Here is a 17,396-nt window from a genome sequence, read left to right on the forward strand (position 1 = left end):
GATCCCATAGACTACAGAATACCTGCTGGGAGGGCACTCATAGGTTATGCAGTGGTCTACAGCCCACCTGGCCAGAGAGCTGGCTTATTTCCACGCTGCACTTCTGTGTTTCATCAACAAACCCAGAGCACTTCCAGGCAAAGCATTCTTCCTCTCTATATTTTGCCTCTCCCACCATCTTCCACCATCGCCCCAATCAGCCTTGCTAAGTTTAAGATTGTCCTCTCTGTTATTAAAAAATGGTCACTCGTTGCCAGGGACAAGGCCCTACAGTGTAAGATGCTCAGGTCAATCTTACCATTTAGACTAATCTGGCTAAAATTCAATTTCGGAAAAAAAAAACTTAGTAACATGGATGTAACCAAGAAAAGTAAGCTGGGGAGACTCATTAGTAATTGTCAGCAGTGCTAAAGAATACCAGTCGCTAGAATTGTGCTTCAGTGGTGGGGATATTAAATTTTTTTTGTCTGGTACTGGTTTACACACACACACACACACACACACACACACACACAGAGGCCCTCCACCTTCTACCTCCCATCCCCACTGATTCTTTAACTTTTAGAGCTTGCTCTTGAATCAAGGAATCCTAGCAAAAATCCTTTCTTCCTTCCCTCACTGAGCACTTACTGTGTTTTGCTTGGGATTATCTCACCTAATCCTTAACCCTATGACATATGTACTGTCATTGTCCCTAGTTTTCAGATAAGGAAACAGGCTGAGAGATAGGAAGGAAGTTACTGATGATCAAACATGTAGTTGGGTTCAGGACTTACACAGCTGTATACCAACATCCCTCACTTTGTAGGGCCCAGGAGGGATCTCGAATGCTGATATGGTCAAAGCGAAAAAGAGGAAAAACATGTCCAGTGAAATAAGTCAGTCACGAAAAGACAAATAATGTTATTATCCCAGTTTTACGAGGTACCTGGAGGAGTCAGACTCTTAAAAATATAGAATGATGGGGGCAGGCTGGTGAGGGGAACACACAGCTGCTTAATGGGGACAGAGGTTCAGTTTTGCGAGAAGAAAAGAGGGCTGAAGATTGGTTACACAACGTTGGGGATTATTTTTTTTTTAAAGATTTTATTTATTCATGAGAGACATAGAGAGATAGGCAGAGACACAGGCAGAGGGAGAAGCGGGGGAGACCGATGGAGACTCGATCCGGGATCTCCAGGCTCACGCCCTGGGCAGAAGGTGGCGCTAAACTGCTGTGCCACCCAGGCTGCCCTGTTGGGATTATTTAACGTTACTGAACTGCACATTTAAAAATAGTTAAGATGCTAGATTTGATGTTATGTGGAACACAATTATTTTCCTTACACAGGAAGTTGGTAATGGGATGTGTACAAGTGATGAAGCACATCCAAATGTTCACAGTCGTTTTCCCTAGATGGTGGTGACTCTCACCCTCTTGAGTTTTGTGTTGCTTTGCTTTAGAATGAGCGTGGCCTTGACTATAATCTCTCACTATCTAGTTTATTTGTTTTGTGTCATCTTCCTGCTTCCCACTAAAGTGTGGACTCCTTGAAAGTGTTCACTGCGAAGCCTGCAGTGCCTGATGTGGAGAGACAATCACTAGACAGTACTAAAGTGGTAAATAAATGCAGTGGTGGTGGGGGCGGGGGGATTCTTTTCAACTTGAGAAAAAACCTTTGGGGCATCAGAGGAAAGAGAGGTCTCATTTGATGACATTCAGAGGAAGGAAGAGGCGCTTGGAGCAGATTTGACAGCAGTATTGAGTTGACGTGGGCAGCATGTGGCTCCCATAATCTTCATAAGTAGCCTATCTAAGACCATCCCAAAGAACGTGCAAGCCAAGATTGGTGTGCCCAGGCTTGCTCTGCAAAGGCATCTCCAAGACAAGGCTTGTGCACACTAACTCCATCCTTCCCATTATGTCAAAATTCTTGACGTTATCTTGATCCCTCCCCTTCCTCTATACCCCACACCACGTCCGTCCTTCAGCACATCCTCTTGGCTTTACTTTTTAAAAGTACCCAGACTTCGTGTGCTTCTCACCATCTCTTTAGCTACTGTGCTGGTCTAAACCACTGTTGACTGGCTCCCAACTCATCACAGTGGTCTCCTAATTATCTCCCCGCTTTGACCCTTGCCCTCCTTGAATTCGCTCCCAACCAAATGGCCCTGAGAGATCCTGTTAAAATGCAAGTCATGTCACTTCTCTTCTCAAACCTTTCACAATTTCCCATCCCAGAGTAAAAATTAAAGGCATTACAGTGGCCTATGAGATCCTATCTATCCCGTTCCATCCCTCTTCCATTACTTCCACTTTCATTAACTGCACCACTAGTGTGACCATGTAATTTATCATCCAAACAAGGACACTTTTTGATAAGGAAAAGAGGCACTATTGGTGATTATGCCAGGGCAATAAAAACACACCAGCACAGTCCTGGGCAAACCAGACATGTGTCAACTCTGCTCATCTCCCCTCTCCTTTGTGCATGCTGAGCCAGCCACATGGCCTTATTGCCATTCCCAAAATACCCAGGCCCTCTTCTGCCTCAGGACCTTTGCACATACTGTTCCTTTGCTTTAAGTTTCTTACCCAAAACATACACGAGGCATGCTCCCTCATCCCAGTCAGCCCTTTACTCAGATGACAATTTCTCAGCAAGGCTCTCTCTGACCACCTCATCCAGGATTGCAACCCTTCCCCCACCAGCCAACACTTCCCATTCCCCTTTATTCCTTTATTTTTCTCTATAGTACTTATTACCAACTAACATAACTTGACATATCTGTTTATTATCTGTCTCCTCACTAGACTGTAATTCCATGAGTGTAGAGATTACAGTAAGTTTCTATCCTAATGTATTCCCAGCAGGGAGAACAGTGCCTAGTATACTCAGGTACTCAAGAGATATTTCTTGAATGAATGATTTTTTTAAAAAGTTTACTTGTACTCACTTCCAAATAGGTACAGAACACATACCCTTCCTGTACCGGAATCCTGAGCAGGTAACATTTGAACTGCGCCTTAAAAGGGCCACTCTTCACTCCCACCCGGTGAGGGTGGTGGCTGGATCCACTATTGATTGGGCCACCCTGCATCCTGGGATTCTGCAGCACCTTATTGGCTGGGCAGCCTCCATTGTGAGGTAGCTGTGGCTTCCTCCTCGCGGAGGTAGGTGAGCACTGAGCCTGGCCCCACATCCAGGCACCAGGACCTGCAATCCCAGGGTGACTTCCTCCTCCCAGTCACACTGTTCACTTTGCCCTGTAGCACTTAGGGCTGAACTGGGAGGGACTGGAAGCCCAGGTAAGTCCTGGCTTATGGTCAACCAAATATAAGGGGCCCTGAGTGTCATGCTGAGACTCTCCTAAGTCCCCCAAAGCCAGGTGAGGCATAGCCAACATCAGCTTCCCCTGCCTCCAGCGCTTCACTGATTCGCACATCCGGGCTTCATTCTGGGTCAGGCATCGTTGGGAAACAGGAACCAGCATCTTGTGCCTGCAGCCCTGGTTTCTCTGAAGAAAAACCCATGGGAGGCTGGTTCAAGGTGGTTACAGGCCTTCACCCTGAGCTGCCACCAGCTACCCACCATGTTGAAGACGTCACTGCTTGGAAGAGACTTCAACAGTGAGCCCAGCCCCTTGGACAACAGGTCCAAGTCACTCTCGGAGAGTAGAGGCAGTGTTGCTTCAGAGAATGTCCATCCTACTGAAGAAGCCAACAGATTATCGTAAGTGGCCTCACTGCCCTTCCAGATCTGAGGTCAAGCGAGTGCTGCCCTCACAGCTCAGGCCACATCTGCCTACTTCTCTCTTCCTAACACTCTTAGCCCAACTGAACACATGTGTGGAGGAAAGATGAAAGCAGAATCTAAGAAGGTTGATCCGTGTGGCTCTGGGTATGACCCTTGTCTCCCAGTTTTTGCAGAGAATCCAAGCAGAGTAGCCGCCCCAGTGTGAGCTTGATTCTAGGAACAGTTTCTATCATACGCTGCTTGCTTTTCCACGGTTTCAGACTCTTTCCACATCTGCTATTATTCATTCTCCCTCCCTCCCTCCTACAAACCCACCCAGGACACAGAAGGTCACCTCCTAGCCCCTTGACCCTACTTTTACTACTATAAACTCAGACACACAGAACTTTTTCTTAGAGCTTTATTGGCAATTTAACTATTATCTAGTAATCAGACCAAATAACATCCTTGGTCATAATGAGATTGTAAATGACAATACCCAGTGTGGATAAGGGTGTCAGGAAATGCTCTTGCTCGTCCTTCTAGGAAGAATTAAACTGGTACCTTTCCAGATGGCAATGTTGTATGTCAAATCCTAACACCTACTTATATCAAACATACAAATACTTACTTGGCATATGCTTCCTTTGAAAGTACACACACACACACACTCATACACACACACACAGCTGGCAGCAGTGGCTGCTTTGGGGTAAGAGGATTGGGAGACAGAGAGGCAGGGAGGTTTATATTCACTACATAAGGGGTTTTGGTTCTGTTTTTGTTTTACCTTTTAAATTTCATACTGTGTATTACTTAGGTACTTTTTAAGTACAGATAGAAATAAATATATCCTTTGATCAATAAATACCACTTCTAGGAATTCTTCCTAATGAGCTATTAACACACATATTCGTGATAATTTTATTGAAGCACCAGTTATAATATGGATGATTTGGAAATAATAAGATATTATTTGAATAAAGTATGGTACACACATATAGTAGAATATAACACAGCCATTACAAGTGGTGAAGGAAATCTGTTTGTGGAAAATGTGTGGGACACACCATTCATAAAGAAAATTAATTTAGGAAACAGTATAATAATGGTTCTGCATATGTGAAAGTGTGCACCTTTAAAAACAAACAGAAATGCCCAGAGGGACGCTAATCCAAATGCTAACCATGGTTATTTCCAATTAGTAGAATTTTGGTATTTCATCTTATAATAGCAATGTATCATTTCTCAAGGAAAAATAATTTTTAAAAAATCCGCCCCCCCCCAAAAAAAACCCAACATATGTTTTACCATCCAAGGCCCTGACTAATGTATAATGCTGTTATCTAGGGCACCTGGTTTCTCCAAAAGTTGGTCTCACCTTTTCAGATCAGAAAAGAGATCTGATTCAACTTGGATAAGATGATGCTATAGGAAAGAAGTAAGGAATGGAAGGACAGAGGGCAGGAAGGGGGGAGAAAGAGCATTATCTGTTGGAGAAATTACTAAGAAATTTGGCAAAACAAAACAAAAGTTTTGTTTTGCTTTGACATGTTTTCCAATAATTGCAATTATCAAGAAATGAAAGTTATAAAAATGGCTTCTTGTAAGTGAAAGGACAACAGGTACCCTCCTCCGTCCTCAAATTAATGAAGATGTGAAGTCAGGGGGATGCCAAGGGCCTACCCTGTTGTCTCAGCCCCAACCTTCTCCCAGGTTGTTACTGAATTGTAAAATTTGACACAGTCCTGAATCCCTAACAGATGGGACAAAGACCTGGAGAGATGAGCACGGTCTCTAAGGGACCCACTGTGTGACCGAGGCAAGCTGCCTGTAGACAGTCCTAAGACTGCACAAGGAGGTACCTCCAAAGGCCTCCTCAATGTACCTTTCATTCCAGGGGCAGGGGACACCTCAACCTACTTAACCCAGCCCTTACTTGCTGTTTTTCTATTAACCCAACTCTGCTTCCCCTTCCAGGGGCCCTGCTAGCAGGTGAGCACCATAAAGTCAGACTAAAGGTGGTAGTGATACTGATAATGAAGAAGATGGTCATGATGAGGGTGGTGGTGGTGAGGATGCCTCACATCCTAGAAGCACTTCATAATTCCAAGATTCATCATGTCATTACCTCTTCTGATTCTTCCCTGGGAGGTAGGCAGGGCAAGAATTATTGCCGTTTTCTATCTTTTTTGGCAGATGAACAGAAGATGTACGCAGCTAAGGGTCTTTGCAAAGTAGTGACCAAACTTCGTAGGTCGATGGCACAGCTAGAACTCAGAACTCAGTGCTTCTTACCTCTGAATTCATTGCTCTTGCACCCAGCTTTTCATTTCAGTTCCTTCTTGATTCTCTTCTCATGATCCTTCCCACCTTCTCCCTTCCCAATGGATGGGGGGTGCTTGGCAGGAACTGCCAGCGCAGGTGTGGAGAGTATTTAGAACCCTGGTACCCAGCACCCTGCCAGGCACATAGTAAGAATTCTATATGCACAATAACAATTGTTATTAAATTGTATCCAATGCAGAGCATGGAATAGTTCACAGGAATGTTGGTTGAGAAAATGGATGGAGTGAACTAGAACCAGCATAAATATTCCATATGCTGGGAAAGGTTATGTTTTTTCTAGTGAGCAAATTAATAAATGACCAGGTATCGATGATTACTCTAGAAATTGAGGAAATTACTAGTAATTTTTTTCATTGTCTATCTAAAATGCCAGCATTTAGTAGTCTCAATAAATATTATTTGAGTGAATTGGCTGTGAAAAAAAAATCATTGGATGTGTTAATGCATAAACTGCTGGCAGGGAGTTATCCAGAATGGGAGGAATTGTTAATCTTTTCTTTAGAGCCTGTTGTGTGTTAAATATTCGTTGAGTCACCTAAACTAGCACCAGCCCTGGATCAGATGTTCCAGAGTCCACTTCACCTGGTTTTGTCCCTCTTCCCAAAAGACAGTGCTGGAGATGCTGGAAGGAACCTGAATTTTGGGTCACCTTTCCCATCCACTAAGATACCCTCTTGTCTCCCTACTCTCCCCCTACAGGATCATGCAAACGTTGGTCCATTTACTGAAATGCAACATTGGCACAGGACTCCTGGGACTTCCCTTGGCCATGAAAAATGCTGGCTTATTGGTAAGAGGGACCTGTGCAATGGAAACTAGGTATACCAATTTGGGGCAAAGCGGTAGTGGGCCCCTAAAGACTCTGCACTTTTATCAATGGACAACTGGGGATACCCTCTGCAATAGGAAATGTGCCTCTTGGCATCAATCCCCTGGAGTCAGCTTGGAGTCCAATGGAGTGTTCCCAGAGGGGATAGGCCATTATTCTTTTCTCCCCCCAGTTTTATTGAGATATAAATGACATACAGTACCATATAAGTTTAAGGTGTACCACATAATGACTTGGTAGTCATATATTGCAAAAGGATTACCACAGTAAGTTTGGTCAACATCCATCTCTTCATGTACACATATAGATGTTATATATCATATAGTTTGCAACATCCAGACACATTATGCAGCAGTATTAACTATGGTTCATCATGTTGTACATTACCTCCCAAGTACCTGTTTATCTCGTAATTGGAAGTTGGTACCTTTTGAACCCCTTCATCGAATGCCCCCCCACACTATAAAGACCCACCATCCTCACACACTGGTACGTACCATCATCCTCCACATACCCAGCCCATTTCATTCATGTACCTTCGCAGCCTACTCCCTACAGACATGTGCACACTGGCTCTTGTTTCAAACCAGGAGGTTGACCGTGAGAAAGCAGCTGGAAAGAGGAAGATAGCAAAGGCCTTGCCAGTCCACTGACACCTTGCATCATCCCACCTCTATCTCTTCACATCTGCCATTTCTTCTGCCTTATTTCTTGTCTTTTGAAATCTGCCTCCTCCGTGAAACTTTACTGTTTCCTGCTAAAATCAATGCCACCTTCCCCTTGTGTTTTTCTAGAACTTATATCTACCTCACCTGGAATTCTTACAAAGAGAAGACATAATGTTTTAGTATACCTACTTTCCTCACTTACCTGAAAGCCCTGAGGGCAGGAACTCGCTGATGTAGTCTTACATCTCCTCACAATAACTGCTATAGAGACTGACACACAGGAAGTTTCAATTCATGGCTATTGAATTGGATGGATGCCAAATATATTATTTCCATTTAGGTGATGCTAATTTCTCCCTTTCTCCAGGCCTGGTAATTGGGTTGCATGTCAAAGGAAGGCATATAAAGACCCTGGCTCCTTTTGACATGATTTCCAGCCTGTAACAGTTCCAACCCACAGATGAGACTCTCCCCCTTGAAATCCTCAGAGTTCTAGAACTTCTGAAGAGTATTATTACCACATGGCCCTCAGCCAAACTATCTATACCAGTGTGGTATATGCTATTGAAGATAAGCTCTGAAAAAAAAAAAAAAAAAAAAAAAAAGAAGATAAGCTCTGTTATCTTCTTATTTTTGCTTCTGAAGAGTCATTAGTGATTCCTCTGCCTTCCATCTCCCAGAGCTTCTGACCATGATTCATTTGAGAAATACATACCAGCACCTACTATGTGGATTCTTAGGTACTGGGAATATAGAAGTAAAGAAGATGAAAAGAAGTCTCTGTTAGATGGAGGCTATGTTCTAGTGAAATCTACAGGTGCTCTTCATCTCTCATTTGTTACATCAGGGCACATCTATAAAGGCACAAGTGTCCAGCACAGGAGAGGTGAGAGAGTCTCTCTTTATTCAATGCCCCTCTGATCATATCTGAGAGATTAGGATTACTAATGACCTCTGTTTTTAAATCTCATCACACAAATTAAAAAATGGAAACTATGTGAGGATAAGGTAGTTCTATTAACTTGACTGCAGCAGTCATTTCACTATGTATATGTGTGTCAAATTGTCATGTTTTACACCTTAAATATATGCAATCCTTAAAAAAATAGAAGGGTTAATGATGAATTAGATATACTAGAGCAATGATTCTCAACTGGGGACAATGTTGCACACACCTCCCGAGACATGAACAGTGTCTAGAGACGTGTCTAGAGATGAGCTGCCAGACTCATAGAGGGAGTGCCACGCACCTTGAGTAGAGATCAAGGGACATGCTAAACATCCTACAAGGCACAGGAAGGCCTCCACAACAAAGAATCATCTGGTCCAAAATATCACTGATGCCCCCATTGGCAATTCTATACTAGAGGAAGAGAAGTCCTAAAAGAAACCTTGGTCTTCGAGTATCTTGGAGGAAGTAAGGGCTAGGGTATGAGAAAAGGAGCAAGGGATCTAGACGGCAGAACTCCAGGCAGATAAGGAAAGGCATGGATTATCTGTGGAGGTGGTGGGGTAGTCACAGGAAGTTTGCCAGCAGAGATTAGACAGCTGATTTGCAGTGATGCTGACTCCAAAGGCATTCAAACTAGAGTGTCTATGGCCACAAGGACATTCAGGCAAGGACCTCTATCCCAAAGGCAGCTTTATGATGAAAGGGACCATTGCACCCAGACGGGAAGAGGGCCAGTTATGGGAATGATCAGTGTATGGCTCACTGTCCCCACCTCTCTTTCCCCTCCAGGTGGGTCCGATCAGCCTGCTAGCCATTGGGATCCTCACTGTGCACTGCATGGTCATCCTGTTGAACTGTGCCCACCACCTCAGTCAGAGGTGAGAATCCTGCTTTCCTCTCTCCCCAGGGCCAGACCCCGTATTGAGTTTCCTTTGACCACTGACCCAATTAACCAGCCACTTCAACGCCCCCACACCTACTGCTCTAGATTCTACAGAGGTGGTAGAGAGGGTTAGACAATCCCAACTGGAAACTCCTATGTCTGGGCCTAACTCTGCTAACCTGCTGGATGACTTTGCCAAGTTCCTGCACCCTCTGCCTTAAATATCTGTACCTGGAAAGATCAAAATTGATAAAAGGGGGCAGCTCCAGTGGCTCAGCGGTTTAGCGCCGCCTTCAGCCCAGGGAGTGATCCTGGAGACCCGGAATCAAGTCCCATGTCAGGTTCCCTGCATGGAGCCTGCTTCTACCTCTGCCTGTTTCTCTGCCTCTCTCTGTGTGTCTCTCATGAATAAATAAATAAAATCTTTAAAAAAAAAAAAAGGTGATAAAAGACGCAAGCATGCTTTATAAACTACCGAGAACATACAAGATACTTAGGATGTCCTTCCTTCCCTCTTATCTCCCCACACCCTCCCTCCCCCAACTCCAAAACACACACACCTTGTAGGGGTAATTTGTCCCAGGCAAATTCTTTCTGGGACATATTTAATAAAAGCAAAAAAAACAGTTGAAGTGAATAATTCACAATGGCTCTAGTCATTAATAAAGCATCCATACAATACTTGGTGTTTACATATTTGAAACTGCCATGCCAAAAAAAAAAAAAAATCCTGAAAGAGAAGACAAATGCAGTGAAGACAAACTTGTTGTGAGTTTCATATTTATAAACCAACCAATTCGTGGGTGATTAGTAATTCCTTCTAGCCAACTGCCTGGTGGCTCTCTGTCTGTAACACTTAGCTGCTCCAGAGGCATACAAATCCAAAGGGGTCTTATAGATATGCAGAAACTCCCCATAGGTCAAAGTAGAGACAGTAACTGAAACTTCTCATAAAGCCAAATTATCAAACCAAACAGGTGTATCTGGAGTATCTCAGTCACACCCAACTTGCAGCACACTTTCCAGCTCACAAAACACTTTTAAGAGCATTTACTTATCCAACTATTAAATTTATCACACAATTACATGTGCCAGATACCTGGCCAGAGCTTTACAAGTGTTTAAGTAACAAGAGTTTACTCCTTACAGTAAACTTTTATGGCAGGTACTATTATTATCCCCAGCTTACACATGAGTAAACTGAGACCTGGGTGAATTAAATGCCTTGCTCAGGGTCATACTCTAGGAAGTTGCAGAGCCAGTATTCAAAGGCCTGTGGCACCCACTCCAACCATTCTTTTTTTTTTAATAAATTTATTTTTTTATTGGTGTTCAATTTACCAACATACAGAATAACACCCAGTGCTCATCCTGTCAAGTGCCCCCCCCAGTGCCCATCACCCAATCACCCCCACCCCCCACCCTCCTCCCCTTCCACCACCCCTAGTTCATTTCCCAGAGTTGGGAGTCTTTATGTTCTGTCTCCCTTTCTGATATTTCCCACACATTTCTTCTCCCTTCCCCTCTACTCCCTTTCACTATTATTTATATTCCCCAAATGCATGAGACCATATAATGTTTGTCCTTCTCTGATTGACTTACTTCACTCAGCATAATACCCTCCAGTTCCATCCACATCGAAGCAAATGGTGGGTATTTGTCGTTTCTAATGGCTGAGCAATATTGTATACATAGACCACATCTTCTTTATCCATTCATCTTTCGATGGACACCGAGGCTCCTTCCACAGTTTGGCTATCGTGGACATTGCTGCTAGAAACATCGGGGTGCAGGTGTCCCGGCGTTTCATTGCATCTGTATCTTTGGGGTAAAGCCCCAGCAGTGCAATTGCTGGGTCGTAGGGCAGGTCTATTTTTAACTCTTTGAGGAACCTCCACACAGTCTTCCAAAGTGGCTGCACCAGTTCACATTCCCACCAACAGTGCAAGAGGGTTCCCTTTTCTCCGCATCCTCTCCAACATTTGTGGTTTCCTGCCTTGTTACTTTTCCCCATTCTCACTGGTGTGAGGTGGTATCTCATTGTGGTTTTGATTTGTATTTCCCTGATGGCAGGTGATGCAGAGCATTTTCTCATGTGCATGTTGGCCATGTCTATGTCTTCCTCTGTGAGATTTCTCTTCATGTCTTTTGCCCATTTCATGATTGGATTGTTTGTTTCTTTGGTGTTGAGTTTAATAAGTTCTTTATAGATCTTGGAAACTAGCCCTTTATCTGATATGTCATTTGCAAATATCTTCTCCCATTCTGTAGGTTGTCTTTTAGTTTTGTTGACTGTATCCTTTGCTGTGCAAAAGCTTCTTATCTTAATGAAGTCCCAATAGTTCATTTTTGCTTTTGCCAACCATTCTGCAAATCCTGTTTCCCCTCAAGCCTACTGGGACAATTATATCACTTGTAGGTTTCTGATACCTAAGCCATTCATGATAAGTCTTTTCCTGATTTTTTGAAAGACTTCATTTACCTGGGAGAGAGAGAGAGCATGAGCAAGGGGGCAGGGGGACAGAGGGAGAAGCAGACTCCCCACAGAGCACAGAGCCTGATGCAAAGCTTGAACCCAGGACCTCAAGATCACCACCTGAGCCGAAGGCACTTAACTGACTGAGCCACTCGGGCACCCTTGATTTTTTTTTTTTTTGATGACTTGTTTTTCATTTTTTTCTAATATAGATGTTACAGACTGATGATCTAAGAGCTTCACAGTTTTGTTTTGTTTTAAAGTTTTTTATTTATTTATCCACGAGAGACACAGAGAGAGAGAGAGAGAGAGGCAGAGACACAGGCCGAGAGAGAAGAGGCTCCATGCAGGGAGCCCCACATGGGACTCGATCCCGGGTCTTCAGGATCATGCCCTGGGCCGAAGGTGGCACTAAACCACTGAGCCACCCGGGCTGCCCCAGTGTTTTTATTTTGTTTTGTTTTATTCCATGTTTAAAACCCTAGAGATGTCACATTGGGAAAATTAACAAACAAACACCACCTTCTCCTTGCCAATTAGACAACCTGGCACCTCTATAGTGTCATTCCTTCATTGCTCTGGGAGAACCAAGTCCCAGTTGATCCCTTTTAGAATAGGATGTGCTCCAAGGGCCTGGTGCAGTCTTCACTCTCCTGCTTCTGTGGTATACCAGCCCTTCTCCCCAGGTTACTGATACCTGCCTGGCCCCATAGCTTTTGAATTTATAACATTTAGACTAATAAATATGCCCCTCCTATGCAATGTGACCTCATTTATTTGGGAATATCAAGCACAATGAACCATAATAAAAATAGAAGGATTATGCCATGTTTTCAGCGCATCTCTACATTCATTGGTCACTGTCTCCTCCCCTAAACCCAGACTGTAAAAAATAAATAAATAAATAAATAAATAAATAAATAAATAAATAAATAAACCCAGACTGTGTGTGAAAAACACTGGGACTCAGAAACCTAAAGAGACTTGTTCATGGTCTCTCAGCCATCTAAGGGAGAGAGGGGTGTTGGTTTTAAACCCAAGACCCAAGTCTGAATCTCCTTCTCTCTCCCAGCTACTCCCCTTAGTGGGGATCCATCCCCCGACTAACTGCTGCTGCTCCACTGTTCACAGGTGGTTTCTCTTCAGGCCCTTCCTGGTCCTTAGGAAGGGCCATCTAGGGCAGAGGCTGTGACTGGGGTGTCACATCCTACACGGGTGCTGGGCAGAAACCTCAGTACCACATTTGCATGGGATCTGGTCTGAAGCAGGGATCTCAAATGTTCCAACAACCTTGGCAATTGATCACTGGCTTGGCCATACCCACACCCCCTCTTCTCCTACTTCCTCCTCCCCCTGACTAGGTTTACACATCTCACACCTTTCATGACCCCTTTTTCCTGGTCTGCATGACCTAAGTCAATGCAAAGCTACTGTTTCCTTAAAAAACTTTTTTCACTTAAATAATAATGTTTAAGAAGACCACCACAAAAAAGGGGGGAAAGGCAGTTTCCTCAAAGTTTTAAAAGTGTATTATAAGATATCTTGTTAATACCATTGCTAGAAAATTTCTAGAATGCTTCGTGTTAACACACAAATATATAATAATTACTCACTTTGGGAGTAAGTTGTGCCTTTAACAAAAATGTTTTAAGTTACATGTTGCTTGTCCTTTCCCTAGATTGCAAAAGACTTTTGTGAACTATGGAGAGGCCATGATGTACAGCCTGGAAACCTGCCCAAATGCCTGGCTGAGGACCCACTCGGTGTGGGGCAGGTAGTATTTACTCATAGATGTCATAGTAGTAGTGGCAGGAGTAGTAAGATCAATAATAATCCTCACCGGATCCTCCTTTGTTCCCAGTTATCCAGGGTTAAGTGAATATGTTGTTATTACAAACTGTAGAACAGTACAGAGAACCTCCTCTGATAGCTCCATCCCCACTCTTCATCCAATAAGTAACCAGTGATACCTAGTTAGTAAATATTCTTCTAGACTTTGTCTCTGCATGTTCATGAGTATATGTGTGTGAGTGGAAATTTATATTTCATTTTGCATTTTCCTGTACACTGGTTAGAATATTTTTCTGGAAATTTGCTCTTTCATCTAACAATGTGTCTAGTTTCTTTCCACACTGGGACAGGGAGACATACCTGATTTTTTTTTCATTTAACAAAAATGTGCGATTTATTAGTCAGCTAGAGTCAAAATGCAATCACTAGATTTCCCCTTCTCTATTCATCTTACCAAGCACAATACAGAACAGCATGTTAGCCTGACTTTCTTCATGTGAGTCACACCAGCTTGGGTCACTGTTTTGCCTGTAGAAGCCCCTTTCTCCGTATCACAGTTCAGAGTGACAGAATTGGAATCTTCTTTCTCAGAAGTACACATCACTGGCCATGGAATGACACATAGAATGATCCAATGGTCCAGGTGGTAGAAAAGTTTCAAATTTATGCAAGGTCCCCCAGATGCTGCTTTTCTATGTGAGATTGGTACATTGTATCCAGTGCTCCTGTGGGAGTCACCCCTCCAAAGATGATACAGGTGTTTCCCCAAAGCCACAGCTGAGTGGACAGCGCAGCCTGTGGGAGGTGCCCCAGTGGGACTTAGTTTCTGCTACTTCTGGTCACTTGTGTCAGTGCAATCACATCATCATAGAATCTGTCCCCTGCCAAGCCTCCAGGGATGAAGAGCTTTGTCCCTGCTGCCACCACCACATGACCATGCCCGGGAGATTGGAAGTTTTCCACGTGTGTCTGTCTGTGACCAGGTCAGAGTGTTTGCATCAAACACATGCAGCTTCACATCCTGCATGGGCTGGGTGCCTCTCTTTCCACCCACAAAGATATACAACTGGTTTCCAGTGGCTTCAGATGATGTGTGAATGGTCTTGGGAACAGTGGGGGATTGCTCACCTCTGGCATGGTCCCAAAGTCCTAGTTTCAGGATTCAGAACTTGTAGGCAATTTCAATTTCCTGACTAGTCATCACCTCCAAACACCCACACGCTGTGAGGTGCATAAGAAAGAACAAAGCCGGCATGCTTGGAATGGGGCAAGAGGCCCTCCAAGGTGGCTAAATCCCGGATCTGGGGTGTGCACATCTGAGAAGCTCTTGTTTGGATCTGCTCCCCCAACAATGAAGACCTTGCCTCTCAGCACCACCTGCTGGGGGTTGATATGAACAGCTCTGACCAACTGGAGCACAGGATCTGTCTCCAGGGTGCAGGGTGTGTGCATGTGTAAAGGTGTTCCATGTTGCTTTCCTAACTTGTCTCCGGGCAACTGGCAGCAGCTTTGTGGTGTCCTGTGGCAGCTTAGGATGGTCCTGGGCTTATCTGATTATTTGTGAAGGTTCAGGATGTTCCTCCATGGGGACATGTGCCATGGTTTCATTCAAGCCTTCCCCTAATGAACATTCAGGCTGCTTCCTTGCGTGATAAAAAGTGCCTGGTATACAAGAGGCTTTTCTTTGTCTTAGTGCCTCTGATCATATCTTCGACTTTGTAGATGGGCAGGGAGAGTCTTTATTGTCCTGGAAATATGAGATGACCAAAGCTCATAAGGAAAAAAATAACATGTCCACAAACAGATATAGATAGCAGTTGCACAGAAATTCAACCCAAACCTAACATTTCAGCCTTTCTCAGCAGAGCCCTTCAGGAGGTAGTGAGTCAGTATTGTGACTGCCAAGATCCCTTCTGCAGCTCCTCTCTTGGGACTCTCAGTAGGTCATCGCTCTCTTGATCAGAAGTCACTCTGATTTTCAGACAGGTGAGGTCATGAGGCAATAATAACGAATGACTCACAATTGTTCATCCTTTCCCACCAAAGTTTTTGTTTCTGATGACCCCTGAATAAAACTTTTGGGTAAGAAGGGTCTTTAGAGACCACCATATCCATGCTTATTCAATGGAGAAATGTAAAGCCCAGATAGGGCAATAACGCTGCCCAGGGTTACACAGGAATTTAGTGACAGAGCAAGAGCTTGAATCTTGAACATCTAGCTCCCACTCATTATACTGTACCATTTTTCAAGAAGCTCAGTAACTGAAAAAGAGTTGGGAACATATTTTAAACAATGATTTGTAATTTTTAGTGTGCTAAGGGATACCTGGGAGCTTGATAAAGGCAACAATCATCAATGGATGCTCAAGCCATTAGGCAAAAAGTCATTGGGAAACTTTATGAAGGAAGACAACACTGATGTCATCTGACCCCAGGTATTAATCTTAGTATCTCATGTCTAGACATGCGATAACCAGACGCAATGTGTCTTATGATGGGATACAGCAGGACAGCAGGGAGTACTGTTATCACCCAGGAAATATCCTTGCCAGAGAGATAAATAAAGAACCTCAATCTAGTCAAGCTTCTAGAACTAATATCAGTTTACAGGAAACACAGGGCATAGAGAAATGCATTAACTGACATTATGAGGAAGTCATCAACCATATCTAGAAAGTGAGACACACTACAGGATAAATTATCTGGTATCTTCAACATCCTCCAAAAAGTTAAAAGTTGTAAAGGAAAAAAGGAGAGCAAAGGGAATATAGCAGTTTTAAAAACTTAAGAGACATAATAACAAAACACAGAGTATAGACTTTAGAAACCAGCAGTAAAATATTTTTGAGATATTTGGAGAAATCTGAATATGGACTGTTATTAAATGATATAAATATTATTATTAATTTTTCAAGGGGTGATAATGTTGGAAATATATATATATTAAGTCCTTGTCCATTAGAGCTGCATATAGAATTATTTACAATGAAGTACCTTGAGTTCTCTAGTTTGCTACAAATATTCCAACAAAATAAGCATGTGTGTAGGTAAAGGGATGGTTGGAATAGGACTGACAAAAAGTTAGTGATTGTTGACTGGGATAGTCACACGAGGAGTCATGGATTATTGTCATTGCTTTTGTATATGTTTTAAAATTTCCATAATAAAGAGAGAGAAAACATCCCTATTCTGGTCTCATATGATATCACTGAGCTTCTGATTTGATAGGCATTAGAGAGTCAGGAATCTGTATTTTTGGCATAAACCTCAGGTAATTCTGATGCAACTGGTACAGCAACCCAACTTTGAAAACCACTGAACTAAAGTCTACGGCCATGTCACCCTGAACGCACCCAATCTCATCTAAACTGATCTAAGTAGAGGAACATATTTTGGTCCCTTAAACAATAAATGCATCTTCAAATTTGAGATAATTAAAGAATCCAAAAGAATAATGACAATAATGGAGTATAATATACTAAATTTTCAAAGTTAATGTGAGTTTTTTTGTGTGTGTGATACCAAAAAAGAGGAAGAATACATATTTTTTAAATGCCAACCAATAAATTTAGAAACAATTACAGGATTAGAAAACCATTACCCTGCAACCACAGATGAAATAATTGATTCAGACAAGGATCATCAATGAATGTTAAAACCCTTGGTTTGAGAGGACAGGATATTCATATTGTCTCAAAGCTTTACTTCCAGATTATAACAAGGGAAATGTGC

At 43.0% G+C, this 17,396-nt stretch overlaps 1 protein-coding gene and 1 pseudogene across 5 annotated transcripts in view; one reads left to right on the forward strand and one right to left on the reverse strand.

Annotated features, from left to right (window-relative positions):
* Positions 1–3,137: 3,137 nt before the first annotated feature.
* Positions 3,138–17,396, forward strand: part of SLC36A3 (solute carrier family 36 member 3) — a 47,952-nt gene continuing 33,693 nt past the window's right edge. The window contains exons 1-5 of one of the 5 annotated variants that reach the window (XM_038534979.1): positions 3,156–3,289; positions 3,448–3,713; positions 6,765–6,855; positions 9,304–9,392; positions 13,552–13,647. In XM_038534979.1, coding sequence (XP_038390907.1) covers positions 3,574–3,713; positions 6,765–6,855; positions 9,304–9,392; positions 13,552–13,647 — 416 coding nt within the window. In that variant the 5' untranslated portion in view covers positions 3,156–3,289; positions 3,448–3,573. Of the gene's footprint in view, positions 3,714–6,764; positions 6,856–8,169; positions 8,449–9,303; positions 9,393–13,551; positions 13,648–17,396 lie in introns of those variants that run through there. The other 4 variants (XM_038534980.1, XM_038534981.1, XM_038534983.1 and 1 more) reach the window with 4 other exon arrangements.
* LOC102152427 lies at positions 14,090–16,018 on the reverse strand (annotated as a pseudogene).

Source organism: Canis lupus, chromosome 4 (assembly GCF_011100685.1).
Source record: "Canis lupus familiaris isolate Mischka breed German Shepherd chromosome 4, alternate assembly UU_Cfam_GSD_1.0, whole genome shotgun sequence".
In the NCBI taxonomy this organism is placed as follows: Eukaryota; Metazoa; Chordata; class Mammalia; order Carnivora; family Canidae; genus Canis; species Canis lupus.